This window comes from Microtus ochrogaster, unplaced genomic scaffold, assembly GCF_000317375.1.
Source record: "Microtus ochrogaster isolate Prairie Vole_2 unplaced genomic scaffold, MicOch1.0 UNK8, whole genome shotgun sequence".
Classification (NCBI taxonomy): Eukaryota; Metazoa; Chordata; class Mammalia; order Rodentia; family Cricetidae; genus Microtus; species Microtus ochrogaster.
In genome coordinates, this window is record NW_004949106.1 from 4,323,840 (window position 1) to 4,345,066 (window position 21,227).

General features: G+C 45.1%; 1 protein-coding gene across 1 annotated transcript in view; it reads right to left on the reverse strand.

The window, feature by feature from the left end:
• Positions 1-7,155: 7,155 nt before the first annotated feature.
• The window catches only part of Ccdc150 (coiled-coil domain containing 150), a 71,242-nt gene continuing 57,170 nt past the window's right edge, over positions 7,156-21,227 (reverse strand). Inside the window, exons 20-28 of the mRNA XM_005366420.2 lie at positions 20,241-20,334; positions 18,798-18,967; positions 15,832-15,958; positions 11,601-11,795; positions 11,169-11,237; positions 10,919-11,080; positions 9,521-9,607; positions 7,840-7,944; positions 7,156-7,583 (exon numbers count right to left, since the gene is read on the reverse strand). Coding sequence (XP_005366477.1) covers positions 7,431-7,583; positions 7,840-7,944; positions 9,521-9,607; positions 10,919-11,080; positions 11,169-11,237; positions 11,601-11,795; positions 15,832-15,958; positions 18,798-18,967; positions 20,241-20,334 — 1,162 coding nt within the window. The 3' untranslated portion in view covers positions 7,156-7,430. The remainder of the gene's footprint in view (positions 7,584-7,839; positions 7,945-9,520; positions 9,608-10,918; positions 11,081-11,168; positions 11,238-11,600; positions 11,796-15,831; positions 15,959-18,797; positions 18,968-20,240; positions 20,335-21,227) is intronic.

Genomic DNA, 21,227 nt, shown 5'->3' on the forward strand with positions numbered 1-21,227 from the left:
AATGGAAAAAGATCGTCATCAGACAGAATGTTGTTTCCAAGATATATAAAGAACTCAAGAAACTAGACATCAACATACCAAATAATACAATAATACAATTAAAACTGAGGTATGGCTGTAAACACAGAACTCTCAACAGAGGAATCTCAAATGACTGAGAAACATTTAAAGAAATGTTCAATATCCTTAGCCATCAAGGAAATGCAAATCAAACCTGCTTTTGAGATTCCGTTTAACACCCATAAGAATGGCTGAGATCAAAACTACAAATGACAGCTCATGCTGGGGATGATGTGGAGCAAGGGGAACACTCCTCCATTGCTGGCAGGAGTATAAACTTGTACAGCCACTATGGAAATCAATATGGAAGGAAATTCCTCAGAAAATTGGGAGTTGATCTGTCTCTAAGGACACTCCATGATACCGCAAGGACACTTGCTCAACTGTGTTCATAGCAGCTTTATTCATAATAGCCAGAGACTGGAAACAACCTAGATGCCCCTCAACTGAAGAAGAGATAAAGAAATTGCGGTCCATTTATACAAAAAGGACACCATGAAGTTCACAGGCAAATGGATGAAGTTGGGAAAAAAAATCATCTTGAGTGATGTAACAAAAACAAAGCAAGCTGAAAACAAGGATTCATCTTGCATTAGGTAAGGGAAATATCTTATGCACAGAAGTTTATTTTATGAGCATTTGGGATATTTTACAAAAAAAAAAAAAAGAACGGAAAGGAAAGACAAGGGAAGAGACTGACCGCTAGAGGGAGCATGGGATCCACAGAACTTTCCAAGGGCGGGCGCCCGGATTGCCTGTAAGGTGTATGGGTGGGCTGCATTTTTTAAATTATTTCTTCTTTTATTTTTGGAGACTATAATAATATAATTACATCATTTACACCCTTCCATTTCCTCCCTCAGAACCCTTCCCTACCCCTCCTTGCTCCCTCAAAATCGTGACCTCTTTTTTCAATAAGTGTTGCTACATACGCAATCGCTCACGTGTGTGTGTGTGTGTGTGTGTGTGTGTGTGTGTGTGTGTGTGTGTGTATGACATATTACTACCATCCCAACCAAGAAAGAAGACGACATTAGTGTCCCTGTGGGTTGCAGATGCTCACACCTATATGGTCTGAACTATGTCAGCCTCACCAAGCCGCAATTGTGTCTCCCAGAATCCCTCTCTGTTAGGGCCCACAGATGGGAGCCCGGTCCACCTTGACTGAAGGGCAGAGAGTTCGAGATTTTCTTGCTCTCGCAAAGTCGTTGACAACAAGCGATCCTGTCCGCGGGTGTGATTAATTAGTATTTTGAGTATAGCGGTGGATCCGCTCTTCCCTGACCTCTGTTCCTTTTGCTTAATAATTCTAATCCTCATGCCCCCTACCCCGGAACGTGCGCGTTTCGTTGAGGCTGGACCCGGACGTCGTGCCTCGTGTTATCTGCGCATGCGAGTTAGCAGCTGTCACTTGTAATGACGAGGGAGTGCGTGGAGGTGGCGATGACTGCAGAGCTACCGATGGTTTGTTCTGCTTCTTTCTTCTGCAGCTGATTTTACCTCCGAAGTAGACCAAACTCAAGCTGATCACCACCCGAGGCAGCTTTCCTTAGAACTGTACTAGCTGCCTTTGTCCTCCCGCCCAGGCAGCTGGACTGTGCTGACCTCCTGGACTCCCCCACAGACTAGGGCGGTACTTCACACGAGCTGGTCAGTGACTTTTATTGCTTAACCTTTGCCCAACGTTCTGTAAACACTCAATGCTTCTACTAACCCCCTAGTGCCTCTGCTTTCCATTTTGGGCAAAGCCCTGGGTTCGAGCCCAGCACTGCCCCTCCTGAGGCTATTGGTTTTTACGTTCGCTCTGTTCACTTCCAAGCTTGTTCCTTTTTCACTGTTTAAGCTGTGTGATCTCCCCTTTGGAGTTGTCCAGCTATGTTAGCCTATCGTATTCAAACGCTTTTGCTTTCCCCAGCTGTAACTGGTCCTAACTGATCTTCATAATTGCAATGATATGTTTTGAATAGAAACCGGTTTCATCAACAGGTGTTACAGATTGAACATGATTAGGTAAGCTTACATGTGTCTCGTGTATACACACTTGGCCGTGGTAAGAGACATCTCTCAATTCCATTGTCTTTTATGAACACTTTCCCTTATTCATTTAGTGTGTGTATACACGCTATGGAATACATGCGAAAGATTGATAACTTGTGAGAATTGCTTCTCAGGGCTGGTTCCCTCTCTCTACTAAGTGGGGTTTGGGGATCATCAGGATTGGCAGAAACCTCTGTTAGCCACTAAGCCATCTTGCTGGCTCTATTTTCTTATATTTATTTTTAGTGAGTGTTAAATTACTTTCTGGTCTTAAAAATTATTATTATTATTATTATATTTTTTGTTTTGTTTTTGGAGACAGAGTTTCTCTGTAGTTTTTGGAGCCTGTACTGGAACTCACTCTTGTAGGCCAGGCTGGCCTTGAACTCACAGAGATCCGCCTGCCTCTGCCTCCCGAGTGCTGGGATTAAAGGTGTGTGCTACCACTGCCTGGCTCTGAGTCTGTTTTTGCAGGGAAGTGACGTGCAATTCCTCTCCCTCTCCTGCTCTGCACGTCCTTATATTGAGCAGCATGGTGGTAGTACACGCCTTTAATCCCAGCACTCAGGAGGCAGAGGCAGGCGGATCTCTTTGAATTCGAGGCCAGCCTGGTCTACAGAAAGTTCCAGGACAGGCTCCAGAGCTACAAAGAAACCTTGTCTCAAAAAATAAAAAAACAAAAAAAATCAAATTGGTTTAATATACAAAAATCCTTTAAACAAGAGTAGATACATATATACAGTGTTGTAACAAATATTACCTACAATTTGTATCAGAATACAAAAGTCCTTTAACCAAAGTTAAAGTGTAACAAAATTGACTTTGAATTGTACCCATATACCAAAATCCATGCCAGTGCAAATATCTGAGACTTATAGTTGTCTTTTTATCCTATAGTCCTATAGTCCCCTAAATATAACAAACACCCATGACCCACAAAATAACCAAAGATCACCCACAGCCTCTTTTTTTTCTTGGGAATGTGGTCATTGCATTCTGTAGACTGTTTCCTGCTGACTGTGGGTGAAGCCATCTTTAGAGTCCCAGGGAGAAAATTAGAGATAATGGCCAAGTCCTGGGGAGACCCGTTATAACCTTTGTTAACAGAGATAACCTTTCAAGATCAAGGAGGTCTCCCCTCGTCAAATCCATCCAAGTAAACCTGGAATGAATCCACAGCCTCTTCTTTCCTGTGGGGACAAAAGCAAAACCTCTCCTCCACAGCGTTTGTGATTTCCATTTGACAAATGCAGTTTTTTGACTTTTTAAAAGTTAAGACATTCTTAGAGTGTATGAACTGGATAATTTCTACAGCCCCTCTCTCAATTCCAGATCTCCTAGCAGCTGCCTTTGCTTTTCAGCAATCAAAAAATTCAAAGTCAACCTGATCTCATACAGGATCCAGACTCCCTGTGTTTCCCATCTCTAAGTGGCTTTTTTCCTTTATATTACTTTTACTGTCTCTTTAAAGACTTTATTATGTTTAATCTATTTTTTTATGACTGCCTATACCCATTTTATTTCTTTCTTAAGCTTACGCACATTGTAAAACTCAATGGAACCTGTGTAGAGGTTTTTTTTTTTCTCATCTAGACCTCTGCACCAGCAAACTTTAGACTGCTAACCTACACCTGATTCTCCATGTGCTCTATAGGATGGTTCCACCCTCTCTTGAGTTGGTCATGAAAGCCAAGCCTAAAACTTGCGCCCTGGTTGGAGCTTCATCCTGCCAAGAACTGCACTTAGCCTACCTAGAGCTCTGGAAGGCTGATGCATGTGCGTTGACAGGCATTTTACTTCATCTTTTGTGCCTGTTTAACGTGATCAAGGGCTTGCTAGCATGTAAAAACTCTTTAAAAAGCTGTATACTCCCCCAACCACCAGTTATTTTAGTTTTCACTCCAAAGACATTTCATCTATAATGGCTCTGTCCTTCTCTAAATCCAAGCATGTTGTTAAAATAAAAATCCAGAGTTTCTGTCTCATGTCATGAGCCATGGTATGGGACAGAAATAAGAAAGAATTTAGGAAAAATTTTGCCTTTCTTCATATCTATTTTTGTCTCTATCGTACCTCTCATTGAATATATGTCTATATAAATAATGTTTAAAGTTTTCCACAATGAACAATGAATTTTCCTGCAGTAACCTTTGAAGTTTCCAGGAATAAATGGGGCCCCACAACAACTCCACCTGGTTGATATGACATCATGTTGCTGATAGCGCTACTCTAAGACCTGTTTTAGGTACCAGCTGCTCAAGATGGTTCTAGCTTGGTTAGCTGAAATGGTGCACTTTTTTTTTTTTACAACGTTCTGGCCAGAACTCCAAATAGGAACCTCAGAAAAACCCTACCTAATACTCAGAGACTATCTGCAATTATACCAGACAGTAATCTTGAAACTTAGCCATCATTTTACTTTCACAGGATCCCATAGAAAGAACATCACCCCCATGACAGCTGGAATTCTAGAAGACAATGTCCTCTGCCAACAAAGTTTGTCCTCAGGGTTAGGGGCATCAATTAGGGGTTGATTATAATTGGTATAGAATTGGGGGTCCAGGAGGAAATGTGTAGGCTCAGGGATTTCTTTGAAAAAAATAAAAGGGAAATTGGATGGGATAATAGATTAGTGTGAGCTTATTCACACTAATAATAATAGTGAGTAGCCGGGTGGTGGTGGCGCACGCCTTTAATCCCAGCACTCGGGAGGCAGAGGCAGGTGGATCTCTGTGAGTTCGAGACCAGCCTGGTCTACAAGAGCTAGTTCCAGGACAGGCTCCAAAACCACAGAGAAACCCTGTCTCGAAAAAAACAAAAAAAAAAATAATAATAGTGAGTAATGGAGTGAATACTTGTGAGCTATTATTTATAGGCAATTTACATTAGTATAGATTCTTGTATATTGATACAAATTTAAATTATATTGAATATGTTTCTATTTTCATACACAATATTTGTATACGCAGGCAAAGTTATTTTGTCGTATTGTATGCATGCATGCTTCTACCTCTGCTTAAGTCATTTTGTATATTGATGCAATTTTAGGATATATCTATCATATTGCAATATACATTTCTACCTCTGATCAAGATACTTCATTGTTTACATTTTGAGGTCATTGTTCTCATTTGTTGCACAGTTGTTTAAAGATTGTTTAATATTCTAATATGAAGTCTTAATCTTTAAGTTATATAGGTTCTAAGAATTATAGGTCAATAGTCATTCATGTTTGTCATAATTATAGTTAGACTAATCAGGCTCTTTAGATACATAGTGATTGTATTCTGCATAGATAGGTAATCTTCAACCACTTCAAAGAGCTGTAGAAATAACTCAGGGTTCTGTTGCCTTGAGACACGACTGCTTCTGGCAGCACCGATCTATTCCTGAGAGAATTTTGAGCACCACTTGGAGCTTGTTTTCTTCTTGGCAAAACTGGCCTTTGGGCAAGGAACTGCCCATGCCTCAACCACTGACAAAATACATGGTGTTCAGACAGGACAAGCAGGGTACAAGAAAAAAGGCTGTCAAATCTTGCCGAGACAGGTTAAGATGGTTTTGAAAAATTTCCTGCCTCTGAAAATAGTCTGTCCATTACTCTAGGTCTTAGTCAAATTTAGTTGCTCCAATGTTGCAAATGAGACTTTGGGTGATTGCCCAGGTAGCCAGTTGTCTCTTCATTTGTTGCATATTTTGGAAGTTGCTTGATTGCACTTCCTGTTTACTCAAGTAATATTATTTCCCTTCTTGGGTCTTGGATGTGGTTGAAGACTAGACAGTTGTAGCTACTTTCCTGTCATGATTTGATCAAGTTATTTATAATACAAGATTTAGACTCCTTAGGATAGGATAATTATTGAAACATTTATTACATGTTTCTTGCTTGATATTGTTTATGCCTGTTTGTAATTCTAATTTTATACTTGATATTCGTTCTTATTGTATATAATTTTGTATTATGCTTAGAACTCTCTTATTTAAACAAAAGGGGGAGGTGCTGTAGGAAACCCTTCAGCCAGTAGCCTTTAAGTGACAACCCACTATAAATGCTGATGTAAAGCGTGCGCCCACTCTCTCTTCCAGCTGCTGGATTCGGTTGCTGTTTCCCCATTGTGCAGAGGACTGTGATCCGTGAGTCCACCCTAAATAAATAACCCTTTATTGTACTCAGTTCTGAGCTGGTGTGGGATTTCTTTTTAGTGTTCATCTCCTCCAGGGATGGTCATGGCTTCAGAAGTTCCTTTACTGTACAGAATTGTTTAGGCTATCCATGGTAGCAAACGGTTCTCAGAAGTAACTTCAGCTTGTCCTCCAGGCTGAAGAGCAGTTACAATGCTCTTTAGTACCCATTCTTTGTTAAGCCCACCAAGCAATGACAGCTCCATTCTTCTGAAGGCCAGAAAAACGTGAGCCCCTAAAACTAGAATTCTGTGTGCCCTCAACCCCAATAAAAGACCAGCAGTGTACTTAGGATACAGCCTAACTCATATGGGTCTCCTTTCAAACAATAAATTCAGTTTTGCCATTATATATCAGATATCGAGTGCTGGACTCTCTAACCCTGGGCAGTTTTATAGTCACTGGTCTTTGCTTTATCATAATTGCTTACTTATATTGGGTTTTGATAGTATGAACATAAAATGCTATTACTCTGGGATCAGGTCAGATATTATGCCAATCCTTTATAAATATTAAGTCTAAATTATCCAGTCCACTATCTAATATCTGAAATAACAAATATAAAGGTCAATTTGCTACTTACTAGTATAAGGAGCAGAGCAGACCCCTATATTCATAAGCAGCCAAAGAAACTATAAATATAGTCTTTGATATGTGTTGCTTATAAGTTTTATTAAAGATATACTTCTCCCATCACCCAGAAGTATGTATGTTTAGAGGTTCAGAAGAGTGTCTACTGTTTTTATGACTAACTTCCTTTCCAGAGAGTATCCTTGATTGGTCCAATTAATTGATGACAACCAGTCACAGCGACTCTCCTACAGAATGTGTCTAGAATCTCTCAGTGACATAAAGCATCATATTATTTAGCGGTCATTTCACTTAACACTTTAGTAGATTCTTTCTGAAAAACGGCAAATATCATATGACAGCATCTACTATCATAAAACAAACTAATTTAAATTTATTGTGTGGAAGGTAGGAAAAAGGAGAAAAAGATGGGGGTCTTTCTGCAGTAATATAAGAGTTCATAAAAGATAAAGTTCAAAATCTTGAGCGCACAACACGTTCTTACAATGTAGAAACAGGCCAGCCCCTCTTGCTGGCCAGCGGAATCATGGAGGCATAACTTCTCACAGGAGGCTCCTCTGTCAAGGACAGTTCTTCCTCTCTGTGTCAGAATGATACTTCTTAGGCACGATCCCGAGGTTTTGTTTAGTCTCCCATCGATGGAGAACAGATTGGCTGGATGCAACCTCACGCCTCAGGTCGTGACTCTGTAGGGAAAAAAGATACACCCAACTCTTGTCTGCTGAGAACCAATCGTGTTCAAAGCCGGCTGCCCTCCACAGTGCATTCTGCATTTAGATGGGCAGTTTTCATCTAGATGGTTTGGGAAAGATGGAACTTCTACCAAAACTTAGTCCACTGACTTCCGAACAGTGGTTCACATAGCCTATAGTAAGGAGTGGCAGGACGATTAAGAAGGCTTCTGTAGTCAGAAATGGAGAAGGAAAAAGAAAAACTCAAGCTCTTTCACAACAACCACGTCCACCTCACCTCTTCCCGGGGAAGCCTCTGCAGCCGGTTTTTGGTCAGCTCAAGTTGTAGGCCATCGAACCTGCATTTAAACCAGCGGTGAGCTTCTTCCAGATTAGCTGTTATCTGAACACAGAAACAGCCACAAGTTCTTTTGTGTACACAGCTGGGGGTGTATAGCAGCAGGCAGGAGACTCGGGCGCTCCCGTGGGATCACTGCACTGCGTTTGTATTGTCTACTGAGCAGTGAGGGAGCTGAGGGAACACTCTGGGCTCTAGGATCCGCACAGGCTCTTGCTTCCCATGCATTTTGTTGGTGCACCCTGCAGAGCCTGCTCCTAGGAAGCACTGACCGGGTACATCTGTCAAATGCATGCTCCTAAACACTTGCTGCCATGAGCGAGGCCATCTTGTGAGCACACGGTAGTGGGATAGGAGCGCTGGACTCCTTTGCTATAATGTCATTTGACTTTCAAAAGCACAAAACTATTTTCTGTTCTGTTGGAACAACCTGGTAACAGCAACAACTTCATTCTCCAAACCCAGCCCAACCAACCCTTCCTCCAAGTGTTTTTCTTTTCTTCCCAGAAGTATGGAGAAAGGGAAATAAATTACACCTCCTATTGCATGGCAAATGAGCAGGGACTGGCGTTGAAACTTACTGAAAAATCTCTCAGAATAAGGCAGTAGTGGGTTTAGCTGAATTATTTTGTAAAAACAGTCATGAATTGTTCCTAGAAAGTAAACACGGGCTGAGGAGCCCTTTGCTCAGTGGGTAAGGGGCTTGCTGTGTAAGAATGGGGACCTCAGTTTGATTCCCAGAACCCACATTAGAGGAGAGTCTGGGTGCCGGGCCATGTACTTGTGTTCCCAGAGCCAGGGAGGAGGAGACAAGCAGATCCCTGGGACTCGCTGGATAGCCAGCCTAGTCCAGCTGCTGAGTTCCAGTCCAATAACAGACCCTGTCCCCCCCAAAAAAAAACCAAAAAACAAAAAAGAGTGGATGGGACCTGAGGACGCCCAGGGTGGTCCTCCGGCCTTCACATGCTTACACTCAGACACATGCACCCCATGCAGGAACATCTCTGCATGTGCATACACACACATGCACCCCATGCAGGAACATCTCTGCATGTGCATACACACACTCAAAAACGAGAGGAAATGGAGCTTTGCTGAAGGCATGCAGACTCGGGTTGTCGAGAGTCCTTTTCTTCCTAATACACTAGCTGGCGGTTACACTGCCATCCAGGAACAAAAGATAACGGACAGTTACGTCCTTGTGATCCCTACACTGTCCTTTGCATGCCATTGTAACCCCCACTGACGGACCGTTCCACCTGGGGAGGAGCAGTGGGTGAATGCCGCGGGGTAGCCAACCACTTTCGGATTGGATCTGAGGCCTGCTCTACAGAAAGAAAACTCGTGTCGGGTACACTGTAAAGCTAGCCAAGAATCTGTGGTCAGGGAACCCACAGGGTGCCGAGCAGTATGCAGTAGATCCTCACCCTGCTGCCCCTGCCTTATGTTTAGTTTCATTGATATTCTAGTGTTCGTTATCATCAGGACACAGAGTCTTCACAATGAAGATACCACTTAGTAACCTGTTGGCCCTGCCTGCTGCCTCCCGGCTACCATGCCGACAGCAGGCTCCCAAACACTCCAGGGTTCTGATTTCTGTAAGGGCGCGAGACCAGCTCACCTGTTCCGACTCCACGCTGGCTTCTTTGAGTTTGTTCTCTGTGGCTTCTTTACATTTCTTCAGGTGTCTGATGGTTTCCTCCAATTCCTGAAAACGTGAGCGATTTTAAAAAGCTTCCAACGTGCCATATAGACCCAAATGCTTCACGTTTATAAAACGACAATTAGATCATAAAAATAAGACAGGACACTTTTGAACTTCCTTTCATATTTTGATACAGCTTAATCTATAGTCCACCCAAAGAGTTTGATTTTGCTTTATGGATTCTGCCGAGAGAAATTAGTTAATGTCCCTGTTTCAGAATTAAGAGACCCTTTCACGGCTACTGGAAGATGGGGACCCAACGATGTCTTAAAGCTGGGTTTGGTTGTTACGGTTTCTATTAGGAATAGCTAAGACTCAACAGCAAGCACACTCGTTTTGCAGAGAAGAATCAAGAGCTGTAAAGCCCCTAGAGGGTTAGGGAGTCAGCTGCAAAGGCCTAGTGGCTGTATTCTGTTTATACAGGCTCTAGCTCTTCTGTAAAAGCAAATCGAGAATGAAGATTATCTTCCATATTCCCAGCTACCATGGCTTCAGCATGAGATGACCTTCAAAAGGCCTTGCCCTGAATGCTGACTCTTCAGTTGGTGGCTTTACTTTGGAAGGCGGCAGAAACTTAGGAAGTGGGGGCTGGCTGGTTCCTGGGGTAACTGAAGTCCCGGTCCCTTCTTCTGTTTCCTGCCCACCATGAGGCAGGCAGTCTCCTTCTGTACACGCTCCTGTTCGCATGATGTCCTGCTTCACCTGGGGTCCAGGAACAACTGAGCCAGGGTCTGCAGACTAAAATCTATGAAACTGCGGCCTAGCACAAATCCTCCTCTATGCTGTTTTTGTCGCGTGTTCCTGTCACTAGAATGAAGCAAGTGACTCATGTAGGTCTGTTGACCTGTGTCTACTGTTGTCCTGCTGCGAAGAGACACCATGACCACGGCAGCTCTAATAAAGGAAATATTTCATTGGTGCCGGGCTACTGTCTCAGAGGGTCCATTGTCATCATGGCAGGGAAACAGGGCCACAAGCCAGCAGGCCTGTGCTGGGGAAGGAGCTGAGAGAGTCTGACGTCACGATCCAGAGGTCGTATGGCTGCGGGTGTGAACTGGCTGGAGCCTCAGCGCCCACCCCACAGTGATGCACTTCCTCCTGCAAGGCCCAACCTACCCCAGTGAGGCCATACCTCCTAACAGTGCATGGCCCTATGGGCCAAGTATTCAAACCATGATACTCATTCAAACCACCATGACATCTAAACTTTTTTTTTTTTTATAGAAAGTCTAGGAAAATCCAAGTGCCATTTCACCGGATTGAGGAGCATATACTTGCTAATAACTGTTGAGAGGAATCTGAAGAATTCTCTACCTCACACCGGTGCTCTAGCTCCTGCCTCAGTTTCCGCTCGGCCGCTAGTCTGAGCTCCTGCTGCTTATTTCGGGCTGAGGTTTCGTACTGGCTTTTGGCCAACAGCTCCATCTCTTTCTGCAGGGTGTTCATTTCGGAGACAAATCTCTGGATACTCAGTGACTAGCAGGGGACAGGAAGGGACACACGGTGAAAGCCAGTTAGACTCCTACCTCAACAGTGAACAGAGGTTTGGGGAATCGTATTTTACCTGTTCGTAGTTCTTTTTCTGATATTGATCCTTAATTACCTCCATTTGCCTCAATTCTGTTTCTATTTGCTGAAAGTAAATGATCAAATAACATAAAAAAAAAAAAATTAGTGGCCAGTAGGCTAACTTTAGCTTTTAGGCTGACTGAGTTCTAAGTTTCTGTTTCTGCTGGGTTCTATTTCCTACCTACCCACTGACCCCACAAGAGTCAAGACAGACAGTACATGAGGACCGCCTGCCTTGGGAGAGATGGGTGGGGAGAAAGACACCCTACAGAAACACCATGAGACCCACATTTACACAGCGGCGTCCCCCCCAAAGCAGAGATGGTCCCACAGAAGTCGCCTGTCCACCTCCCGGAGAACAACATCCCAGATCCCACAGCCTCCCAGCCCCTGAGGTAGCGAGGAGAGGCCTGGCGCCTCGTACAACCTTCATCCTCTCTATATTCTGGGCATTGTTTGCCTTGGCCGACAAGTGCAGTTTGATCTGGGCCTTCTGATTCTTCAGTTTCTCCTTGTTACTGGCCACCACTTTCTCCAGCTCCGTGAGCTTCTGCCGGAGCTCTCGGTTTGTGCGGGACACTTCCACTGACCTGAAGTTGGCTTCGTCAAGAGCTTTCTTCACCTGCGAAGACAAAAGAACAAAAGAGCAGGAACTCCTCTTACCTACTGGTCAGCCGGAGAGGCTGCACTGTGTTCCTACATTTACACAGGAGCCTGAGGGCTGGGGAGACGTCAGCAGGTAAGAGCAATGGGCCTCTTGCAGAGGCCCTGGATCCGGTTCTCAGCACCCACATGGTGGCTCATGGCCATCTGTAACTCCCATTCCAGGGCATCTGATGCCTTCTTCTGACCTCTGAAGGTACCAGGCGTGTACACGGAATACAGACCTACATGTAGGCAAAAGACTTATACATATTAAAATCTAACTAAGAACATGCTAGAATGCACGATGTCTGATTACTAGATTTATGGAGTAACAAGCCGAGCCATTTTCACATTTGAGAGTAAACCACTCTTTAGACTGGAGTATGTGAAGATGCAGTCATGAGCTGCACTTGCTGAGCATGGCTGCAGAGAGACCCAAGTTCCCATCTCAGGTTCATCACCTGTGAGTTAGTGGGTCTGTGTAATTAACGTCCTCAAGCCTTGGGTTCATTGGCTGAAAAAGGAGCGAACAGCCTACTTCAGGGGATACAGTAGAGTTAAGTAAAACAAGTAAAGAAAGAAAACAGAACCCAGTTGTTCTAGAATATTAGTTTAAGATGTGCTACATTTGTTCATGCTGTGGAACATTTGTTTAATGATGCAAAGACGTGTTGCATTCTTTTATGTTGCATTTGTTTAACTCTGTGAAGCTGTGTCACTTTGCCTGCCTACAACACCTACTTGGCCTAATAAAGAGCTGATAAGAAGGCAGGAGAAAGAAAGAGGTGGGGCTGGCAGGCAGGGAGAATAAATAGGAGGAGAAATCCGTGAGAAGAAGATGGAGGATGACAACAGCAGGGACCAGCCGTCCAGCTACAGGGCGAGCCGCGGAGTAAGTAGTAAAGAGAGATACACAGAAGGAGAGAAAGGTAAAAGTCCAGAGGCAAAAGATAGACAGGTTAATTTAAGTTAAGAAAAGCTGGCAAGAAACAAGCCAAGCTAAGGCCAGGCATTCATAAGTAAGAATAGACCCCCGTGTGTTTATTTGGGAGTTAAGGGGCCGACCCCCCCCCCCCCAAGAGCAAAGAGTAAGAGCCAAGAGAATAAAAAGCAACCAGCAACACCCGGTGCATGTCACTGCTCAGTGATGACTACCGCCATCTTGTGGCTCCTGGCTGAAGAAACGACAGTAAATTCGGAGTTGCCTGCACTTGGCAGGTGTTCACTGCTACTGCAAGCATTTGGTGGCGCTGCTTCTCGTTCCGAAAGAACTTTAAAACTTTTGTCTCCTGGAAAAGTAATATCATGATGACTGATCCTGCGCTGTCCTGGTTCTCAGCGCGTTCCTTCAAATTCCCACCACTGGAGTTTTAAAGAGGTGGCTGACGGGAAGTGGGCGGAGGGAGGGCCGGCAGCGCGGTGCAGGGAGGTGTCTGACATCACGTGCAGCCCGTGCTTTCCGTCCCCGCTCTCGCCACAGTTCTGTCTCTAGACCTTACGGTCCAGCACACTCGTTGGCTGCCACCACTGACCATCAGTGACGCACTCCACTGCTTCTCAAGGAAGACAGACGCCAGGTCTAGCTACGTCTGGCCACATGGCACAGATACTTTCCAATTTAATTCTTTCAACAAACCTGAAAAGTAGTTGTGATGACCTTGATGTGTGACCGAGGAAACGGATTCAGAAGTCAAGCCACTTAGAGACAATGGCTACGTAGGTAAAGACAGGCAGGGCTGGGACTCAGCAATGCTCTGAGTTCACATCTGTGCACTGCATCGGTGCACACGTGTTGACTGAGGTTTCTGTCCTGCCCAGTCCTACAGCCATTCAGTCCCAAAGAAATACACCAAGGTCTACATTAATTATAAACTGGTTGGCCCAGTAGCTCAGACTTCTTATTAATTCTTATAACTTATATCAGCCCATAATTCTTATCTGTATGCCATGTGGCTTAGTACATCTTGCTTCCTCTGTATCTGGCTTCCTTTCTGTCTGGGTGACGACTGCAGACTGAAACTTCCCTTTTCCCAGAATTCTCACTGCCCGGCCTCTACTTCCTGCCTGGTTGCCCTGCCTATGCTTCCTGCCTGGCTCCTGGCCAATCAGTGTTTACTTAAAATACAAGTGACAGGGTAGAGACCACTGTCCCACACTGCTGCCAGGTTCCCCCACACGTTCACCATTGTCACAGATGCTTCCTCTAGGGTTTCGGGACTTTACATTTCGGTTTCTTTACGTGTCTGAGTGTTTTACCTGCTTGTGTGTATGGATACCATCTGTACCTCATTTCCAGTAAGGTCAGAGAGGGCACTGGATGCCCTGAAACTGGAATTAAGGGGAAGGTATGAGCTACATGGGTACCAGGCTCCCTTTTCTGGTGCTCTGCAAGCCAACAAGTGCTCCTACCGTCTGAGCCACCTCTTCAGCCCCGTGTTTCAGTTTTCTGTGTGTTCTGAGCAATCAGCACTAATCAATGGTTTATTTTTACAGTTAGGATACCAATTTGTTTCCCGCAGAACTTATTTTTTTTTATAACGTATTTACATATTGGTTTACAGGTCACAAAAGTGCTATAAATATCACTACTTGAAGTTAACTGTATCTGTCAATTACAACTACTAAATGTGTCAAATTTGGTAAAACACAATTCACCTCAATTCTCGTGTGTGTTTACTACTTTTTTTTTTTTTTTTATTTTTCGAGACAGGGTTTCTCCGTAGCTTTTGGTTCCTGTCCTGGAACTAGCTCTTGTAGACCAGGCTGGCCTCAAACTCACAGAGATCCGCCTGCCTCTGCCTCCCGAGTGCTGGGATTAAAGGCGTGCGCCACCACCGCCCGGCTTGTGTTTACTACTTCTTAGTAGTTTTTATCATTGAAGGCAATTTTTAAATTTAAACACATTTTGACCATATTCATCCCCTCACCCACGTCATTCCAGATCCTCTCCTTCCCTACCCATTCAGCTTTAAATGCTTCCTCAGTACACAAACGAAGCCCTAACACAACAACAGAACCCCTCAAAACCAAGAAAACAAAATAAAACCACACCAAAAAGAACAAAATAACACCAAACCATAAGCAAATAAAGCACACAACAAACTTCCACCTTCTTCCCGTCCATGCTCAGAACACGGCCGTTAATGCATTTGATCCTCTATTAAAATAGCCTTTGATTATCTGCTTCCTTGTCCAGCAGAACCACCTGACTTGGCCCTGGTCATCAGCAGGTATTATGCTTTTCTCTGCCCCCATCTAGCGTCTCCTTATTCTCCCCCACTTCCTCTGCCACAACACTAACTGAACATTGCTCTCAGAGTGCTCAGGTTCCACCTGACAGTTCGTATCCAGTGGCCTAGAAGGCCAGAGGCAATTGTGGCCATGGGGTCCGGCAGCCCATCAAAGACAACTTGCCATTCCCTGATTTCCATTGTGTAGCTCAGCTTTGCCCAGGCTTGTATGAAAGGGCCTAGCCCGCATCTCTGTGAGGCTCAGAGCCACGTGTTCACTGTTTGCTGCCTTCTGGCCCTCAACCAGACTAGAATACACTTTCTCCTACTTTGAATTCCTTCAGGGCTGTCCACTGCCCACAGTTACCCAAGGAAAGCTCTGGCGTCACTATTTTCTCATGTCCAGAATGGCAATCACAATTCAACACGGGTCACACAAATAACGTGTCATGTCCATTACAGCTGCTGTTTTACCCAAGGTAGTCGAGGCTGGCCTTGAACTCATTTTTTAGCTGAGGATAACCTTGAACTTCTGACTCTCCTATCTTTGGTTCCCGGTGTTGGGGCTGCAAGTGTGTACCACAGTGACTGGATTGTGTGCAGCTGAGCAAGCATCCTACAGACTACGCTGCATCCCCAGCCCTTGCGCTGGATCCCCAGCCCCTCGCGCTGCTACTGTGTGCGCCCCTCTGGAGATACCCAGTGGCTAGGAGGCCTAGGGACCGACCGCTACAGGCACTGCCCTGGCTCCACGGCTGCCCTCCTTGGAGCTGCGCCCCTCACCTCAGAAACCTCCCTCTGCGCGGCTTTCCTGGCAGTCTCTCTCTCCGCGTGAAACTGCTTTCTCAGGGCTTCAATGCGCTCCGCATGCAACTCCGCTTCTACTTTGGCCTCCTCCGCCATCCGCTCTCTGTTTTGAAGGAAACATGATAAATTCATTCTCAAAGTCATCGTCAGAGTCACAAAAGGTTTTCAGGGGAATGTGCAACTCTCTCGCAGATGTGTGATTTACAAAAGAGCAGTGTGCCACCTCAACCTCTTGAGCAGCCACTCAGAACCAAGAGAAAGGGGTGCCATTACCTGTGGTGTGAAACCAAACCTCCCTCTGGATGGAGGGATTCAGCCCAAAGTGGGAAAACATTCATAAAAACAGCAGAGGGTACAGTCAGAATGGGAGTTATTTCTCTCTTGTGTCATGTCTGATATCAGCCATGTACTCTCTGGGTCAGCGGTTTTCAAACTTCCTAAGGCTGCCACCCTTTAACACAGCTCCTCGTGTCGTGCTGGCCCCAAGCGTGAAATTAGTTTCACTGATACTTCATAACCACACACCGCTCATGAGAAGGTCACAGGGCAGTTTGCAAGGCGTCTGTCTCGTCTGCTACCCGGTGGATCCCAAGAACTGAACTCCGGTTGTCAAGCTTGGCAGTGAGACTCTTGACCTCTGGGTCAGCTCATCTGTCCTCAATTCTGAAGTCATTTTCCCCTCCAGTTCCCATTTCTGCTGACACTTATGTAGAGATGAGCATCAGTGCTTTTCTTCTTATTGTAGAAGGAACCCTCAATATGACATCTGTTCAAACAGAGGCTTGCACACATGGGGCAGTGTGTTAACTAAGGGCCTCACGGAATAAACGTCTTTAGGACTTATGTGAACCCTGTTCTTGTTTTTGTTTTTTTTTTATCCACTGTTGGTTCCTGAAACAGTTTTCTGGTTTCAGGGAAATATACTCGCCTGATCTCAAACTTCACGACAACCCTTCCGCTCTGGAATCTCTCAGGGTCCACTGGGCCGCTTCTCTACTCTCTGATCAGAGAGCCCAGGCTCCTCTGCTAGACCCAGGAAGGAGGCAGCAGAAGCTCTTCTTCACACACAGCACTGAGCCTCCACCCTCTTTGCCCTCCCGCCTGCCTCTCCCCACCAGCTGAGCTTTGCTTCCTGAAGACTCTTATTCTGTGTAATCTTGTAAAGCTACTGAAATGGGCCACCTGAGGATGCTCAGCGGACAGCAGCTGCTAGCTCAGTGGCTCCTGCCCTGGCCTCGTCCTTCACAGTGCCGCGGCCGCCCGCTGGCCTCTGCTCTGCCTCTACCTCCAGTAGCACTTCAGCACGTTAGCTCGTGGAGATGGGTTCCAACTGAGACCTGCTCTCAGAGCTCGCCTGCATTTCCACATCTCAGAACCAAAGTGTCTACCACAGCCTCCCACAGGTGATCTCCCTTCCTAAGCGTGTGCACAGATGGGCACACGCAGTGGCACAGATTCAGAAGGGTGCCAAGTCTCGAGTGAGGTGGATTCTGTGGGTGGGGGCTCTAACTCGAGGGTAGGGACACATTTGGAAGCAGGCGCTGCAAGGCCAGCGAGTCTCCCCTTACTCTTTCCCTGTCATTGACCTTGCAATAATCATTTTAGCAAAAGTGAGAGGGATTAGGCTTGTCTTCTTCAGTTGAACATAGATTTTTTTTTTCATATAATTTACTCTGGTTATGGTTCCCCTCCCTCACTTCTTCCAGATCACCCCACTCCCCATTTCCCCGCTCACCCAAATCTATATCCTTTCCTGCTCTCTCTTATTAGAAAACAAACTGGAAGAAAATAATTATAAAATAAGAAAGAATCAACGCAGACACACCTGAATAGGACAAAACAAACAACTGGACAGAAGACCACCGTGCCTGAAGCATTTCAGGGCATTTGGGATGGCAATGACCCACCAGGTAAACAAACAACTCCTCTGACTTTGATGGCTTTTTAACTGATTCCGCCAGCCACTACACAGTGTTATTTTACCCAGCACTGCACAGCCTGGTGGCTGTAACATCTGACCAGAAAATCAGCTTTGCACAGATTTCGTGTATGGAAAACACCTGCTTTAGCTTCTGCCCTGATCCTGCACTGATGCTTAAATCAGCGACAGGAATGAGGTTCTATATGTGTTTCCCTACGCCGAAACACCCATAGAATGCTGTTAGTGTCCAAACTATATTTACCAACATACTGTCTATAACAAAATATGCATGGTTTGATAGAACCAATTTCAGGCAAAAATTAACATAATGGGCTATCACCTGCTTAGATGGAGTCATTCCATCCCTGGACCGGTAGATCCACTCAGACGACTGTGATTTCTTGGATTAGTTATTTTGGTTTCCTTGATTTTTATTTATTTATTTATTTATTTATTTATTTATTTATTTATTTATTTATTTGTGTGTGTGTGTGTGTGTGCGCGCGCGCGTGCACACGTCAGAGGACAACTCCTGGGAGCTGGTTCTTCCCTTTTGCCTCGCAGGACTGGGGCTCGATCTCAGGACGGCGCGCCCACACAAGTGCTCCACCCACTGAGCCATCTCCAGCCCTTACTTTGTTTTGTTGAGACAGGATCTTACTATATAGCCCAGGCTGGCTTCAAGCCCATGATCCTCCTGCCTCAGCCTTCCAAGTGCTGGGACTCTCAGTGTGAGCCTCCACACCTGGCTCAGACAATGCTCTAAAAGGATGGCTTACGCTTGGCAGACACACCTGAGTGCCCCCTACAGGAGACATAAGGAATCGGCTTGAGGATGCTTGAGGAAGACCTGGAAAGGAGACCCACCCAGGCACGCTCCAGCCGGCAGGTAATAACCTGCTGCTGCTCAGTTATGCCTGCTTCTCACCACGAAAGAAAAAGGGCTTCACCATTATCTAGCGAAGCCACCTACTCCTCCAGAGGCTCTTCCCCAACTGCACTGTGAATATACCGCCCTTACTTGAAGGCTTCTAGGTTCTGCCGCTCAAGTTCTTTGCTTTCCAGTTTTTCCTGGGTGTGATCGAGCTTAGACTGCAGGTGGCCGTTTGTCTGGAGGGCTTGCTCCAGGCTCATGGCCAGTTTCCTGTTGTCCTCTCTAGTTATGTCTAGAGATTTCTGCAGGGGCTCCATCTGGAAGGGAGAAGAGCACCTGTCAGCTCAACAGTCTTCATTCCTGACTCTCTCTAAGTGCCATGGCAATAACCAGCTGGAACTAGAAACACACTCAACTTACAACGGACATCGCTTAAGAGCCTCTAGGAAGGCAACTCCATTGGACATCAAAGAGCACTGAGAAATGGAGTTAGCTTACATTCTCTCAATTTTCTTTTTTTTTCATCTAATTTTCTTTTTTTATTGATTTTTATTGAGCTCTACATTTTTCTCTGCTCCCCTCCCTGCCTCTCCCCTCTCCCCTCCAACCCTCCCCAAAGGTCCCCATGCTCTCAATTTACTCAGGAGATCTTGTCTTTTTCTACTTCCCATGTAGATTAGATCTATGTAAGTCTCTCTTAGGGTCCTCATTGTTGTCTAGGTTCCCTGGGATTGCGATTTGTAGGCTGGCTTTCTTTGCTTTATGTTTAAAAAACCACCTATGAGTGAGTACATGTGCTAATTGTCTTTCTGGGTCTGGGTTTCCTCACTCAAAATGATGTTTTCTAGCTCCATCCATTTCCCTGCAAGATTCAAGATGTCATTATTTTTTTCTGCTGTGTAATACTCCATTGTGTAAATGTACCACATTTTCCTTATCCATTCTTCTGTCGAGGGGCATTTAGGTTGTTTCTAGGCTCTGGCTATGCACTGTCTCGATTTTCAAGAGTTTAACCAGTTAAACTGTTCTCGTTCTGGTTCCATCACCTTCGCGTCTCATCTCCAGGAGATTAAGACTGGTGACTACACCTTGTGTCTTCTTCCCAAACCAGCTACTTAAGGGCCGCTGGGATGGCTCAGCAGAAGACGCCTGCCACCCAGCTAGTGCCTAAGAGAGCATATGACCTCTGCACACGGCACAGGTGCGCTGGCCTCCAAATCAGCAGATGTTAAAAGGTTTGTTCACGTCTGTTACATAGAAGCATGTGTGGCTGGCTACACGGATATACACTTAGTGGGCACACTTGTGCGCATGTCTGCTCACTAATGGTGTCAGCAGCTAGCTGTGAGGTTACAGCTCATTTTCAAAGGCGCTGAACTCCTGAAATAGCCTGTATGTAGACAATGTGAGGGAAAAAGTCAGTCAAACCGCTGAGTTATTACCTACTTCCTATTCATAAGTATGCCACTGTCTCAGACTCCTAGTTGGGTGAGAAGGAACTGTCTCTGTTTGGTTTCAGTTTTCTAAAATAGCAATGTCACAGTAAAGCCGAGCAGATGGGCGTGGCCAGCTCTGCCGGCTGTCCGCTACCTCGCTGCTGTGCTGGGCCTCTACAATCAGCATCCGGGCCTGCCACTGGTCCACTTCGGCTTCCAGCTTCTGTACTCTTTGTTGATTAAGGGACCTAGAAGTAGAAAGCATGGGAAACGACTGTAAAGAAGGGTACAGGAACGCTGACAGCACCCGCGAGCACAGGGCACCATTCTCTCGGAAATTCAGACTGCATTAGTAGTAGAAGCTATGCCTGCTCAAAATATCAGCGTTGAAAACTAACAGTGGCAGCTTCAGCTTCAGGGCAAGAAAGAGAGGCTTAAAGATCCTGTCCCGTGTGCACTCAATCAGCCTTACTCATTGGGCTATGAATCCACACTTCTGACTGACTCCTGGGATGGCAATTCAGTATATTACTTTACTGGGTGGGTGACGGTTGGCCTCTGCTGAAACTTTTGCTTCTAAATATAACAGCCACTTTTAAATGTATTGAGACAAGTAAACAATATTTTATATGCTATTCTCTTGCCCGCTTTAGAATTTAAGGTCATATACTGACACTCATATAATATGCAAACATAACAAGCCCAGCGAGGAAAACACAACTCACTTGTTTTCCGGTAACGCAGAAGCCATATGAAGCCGTAAAATACATAATACATTCAAGGGGCACTATCTGCCTCAGACCATTTTTTCCTTAGCACAAAAGAAATATTAAGTGCAATTTTTAACTATCGGTTTTCATTTTATGTAATTTTGAAACATTGAATAAAGCACAGCTAGAAGTAATTCTCAGGATGAGAAACCTAAAATAATTATTAACCTTGAAATAAGACAGAAATGAATGAATAATAAGCTGCTTAGCTTCGAGTTTGAGTGTGCGTGTGTGTGAGTGTGTGTGCGTGTGTGTGCCTGTGTGGCGAGGGACCGAGTGTGGATCTAGCACACGATCCACAAGTGTCTACCCCCCGAGGCTGATCTCTAGATCTCCAGATTTGGCTATCTTGACAGTTACTGTTCTGCAGA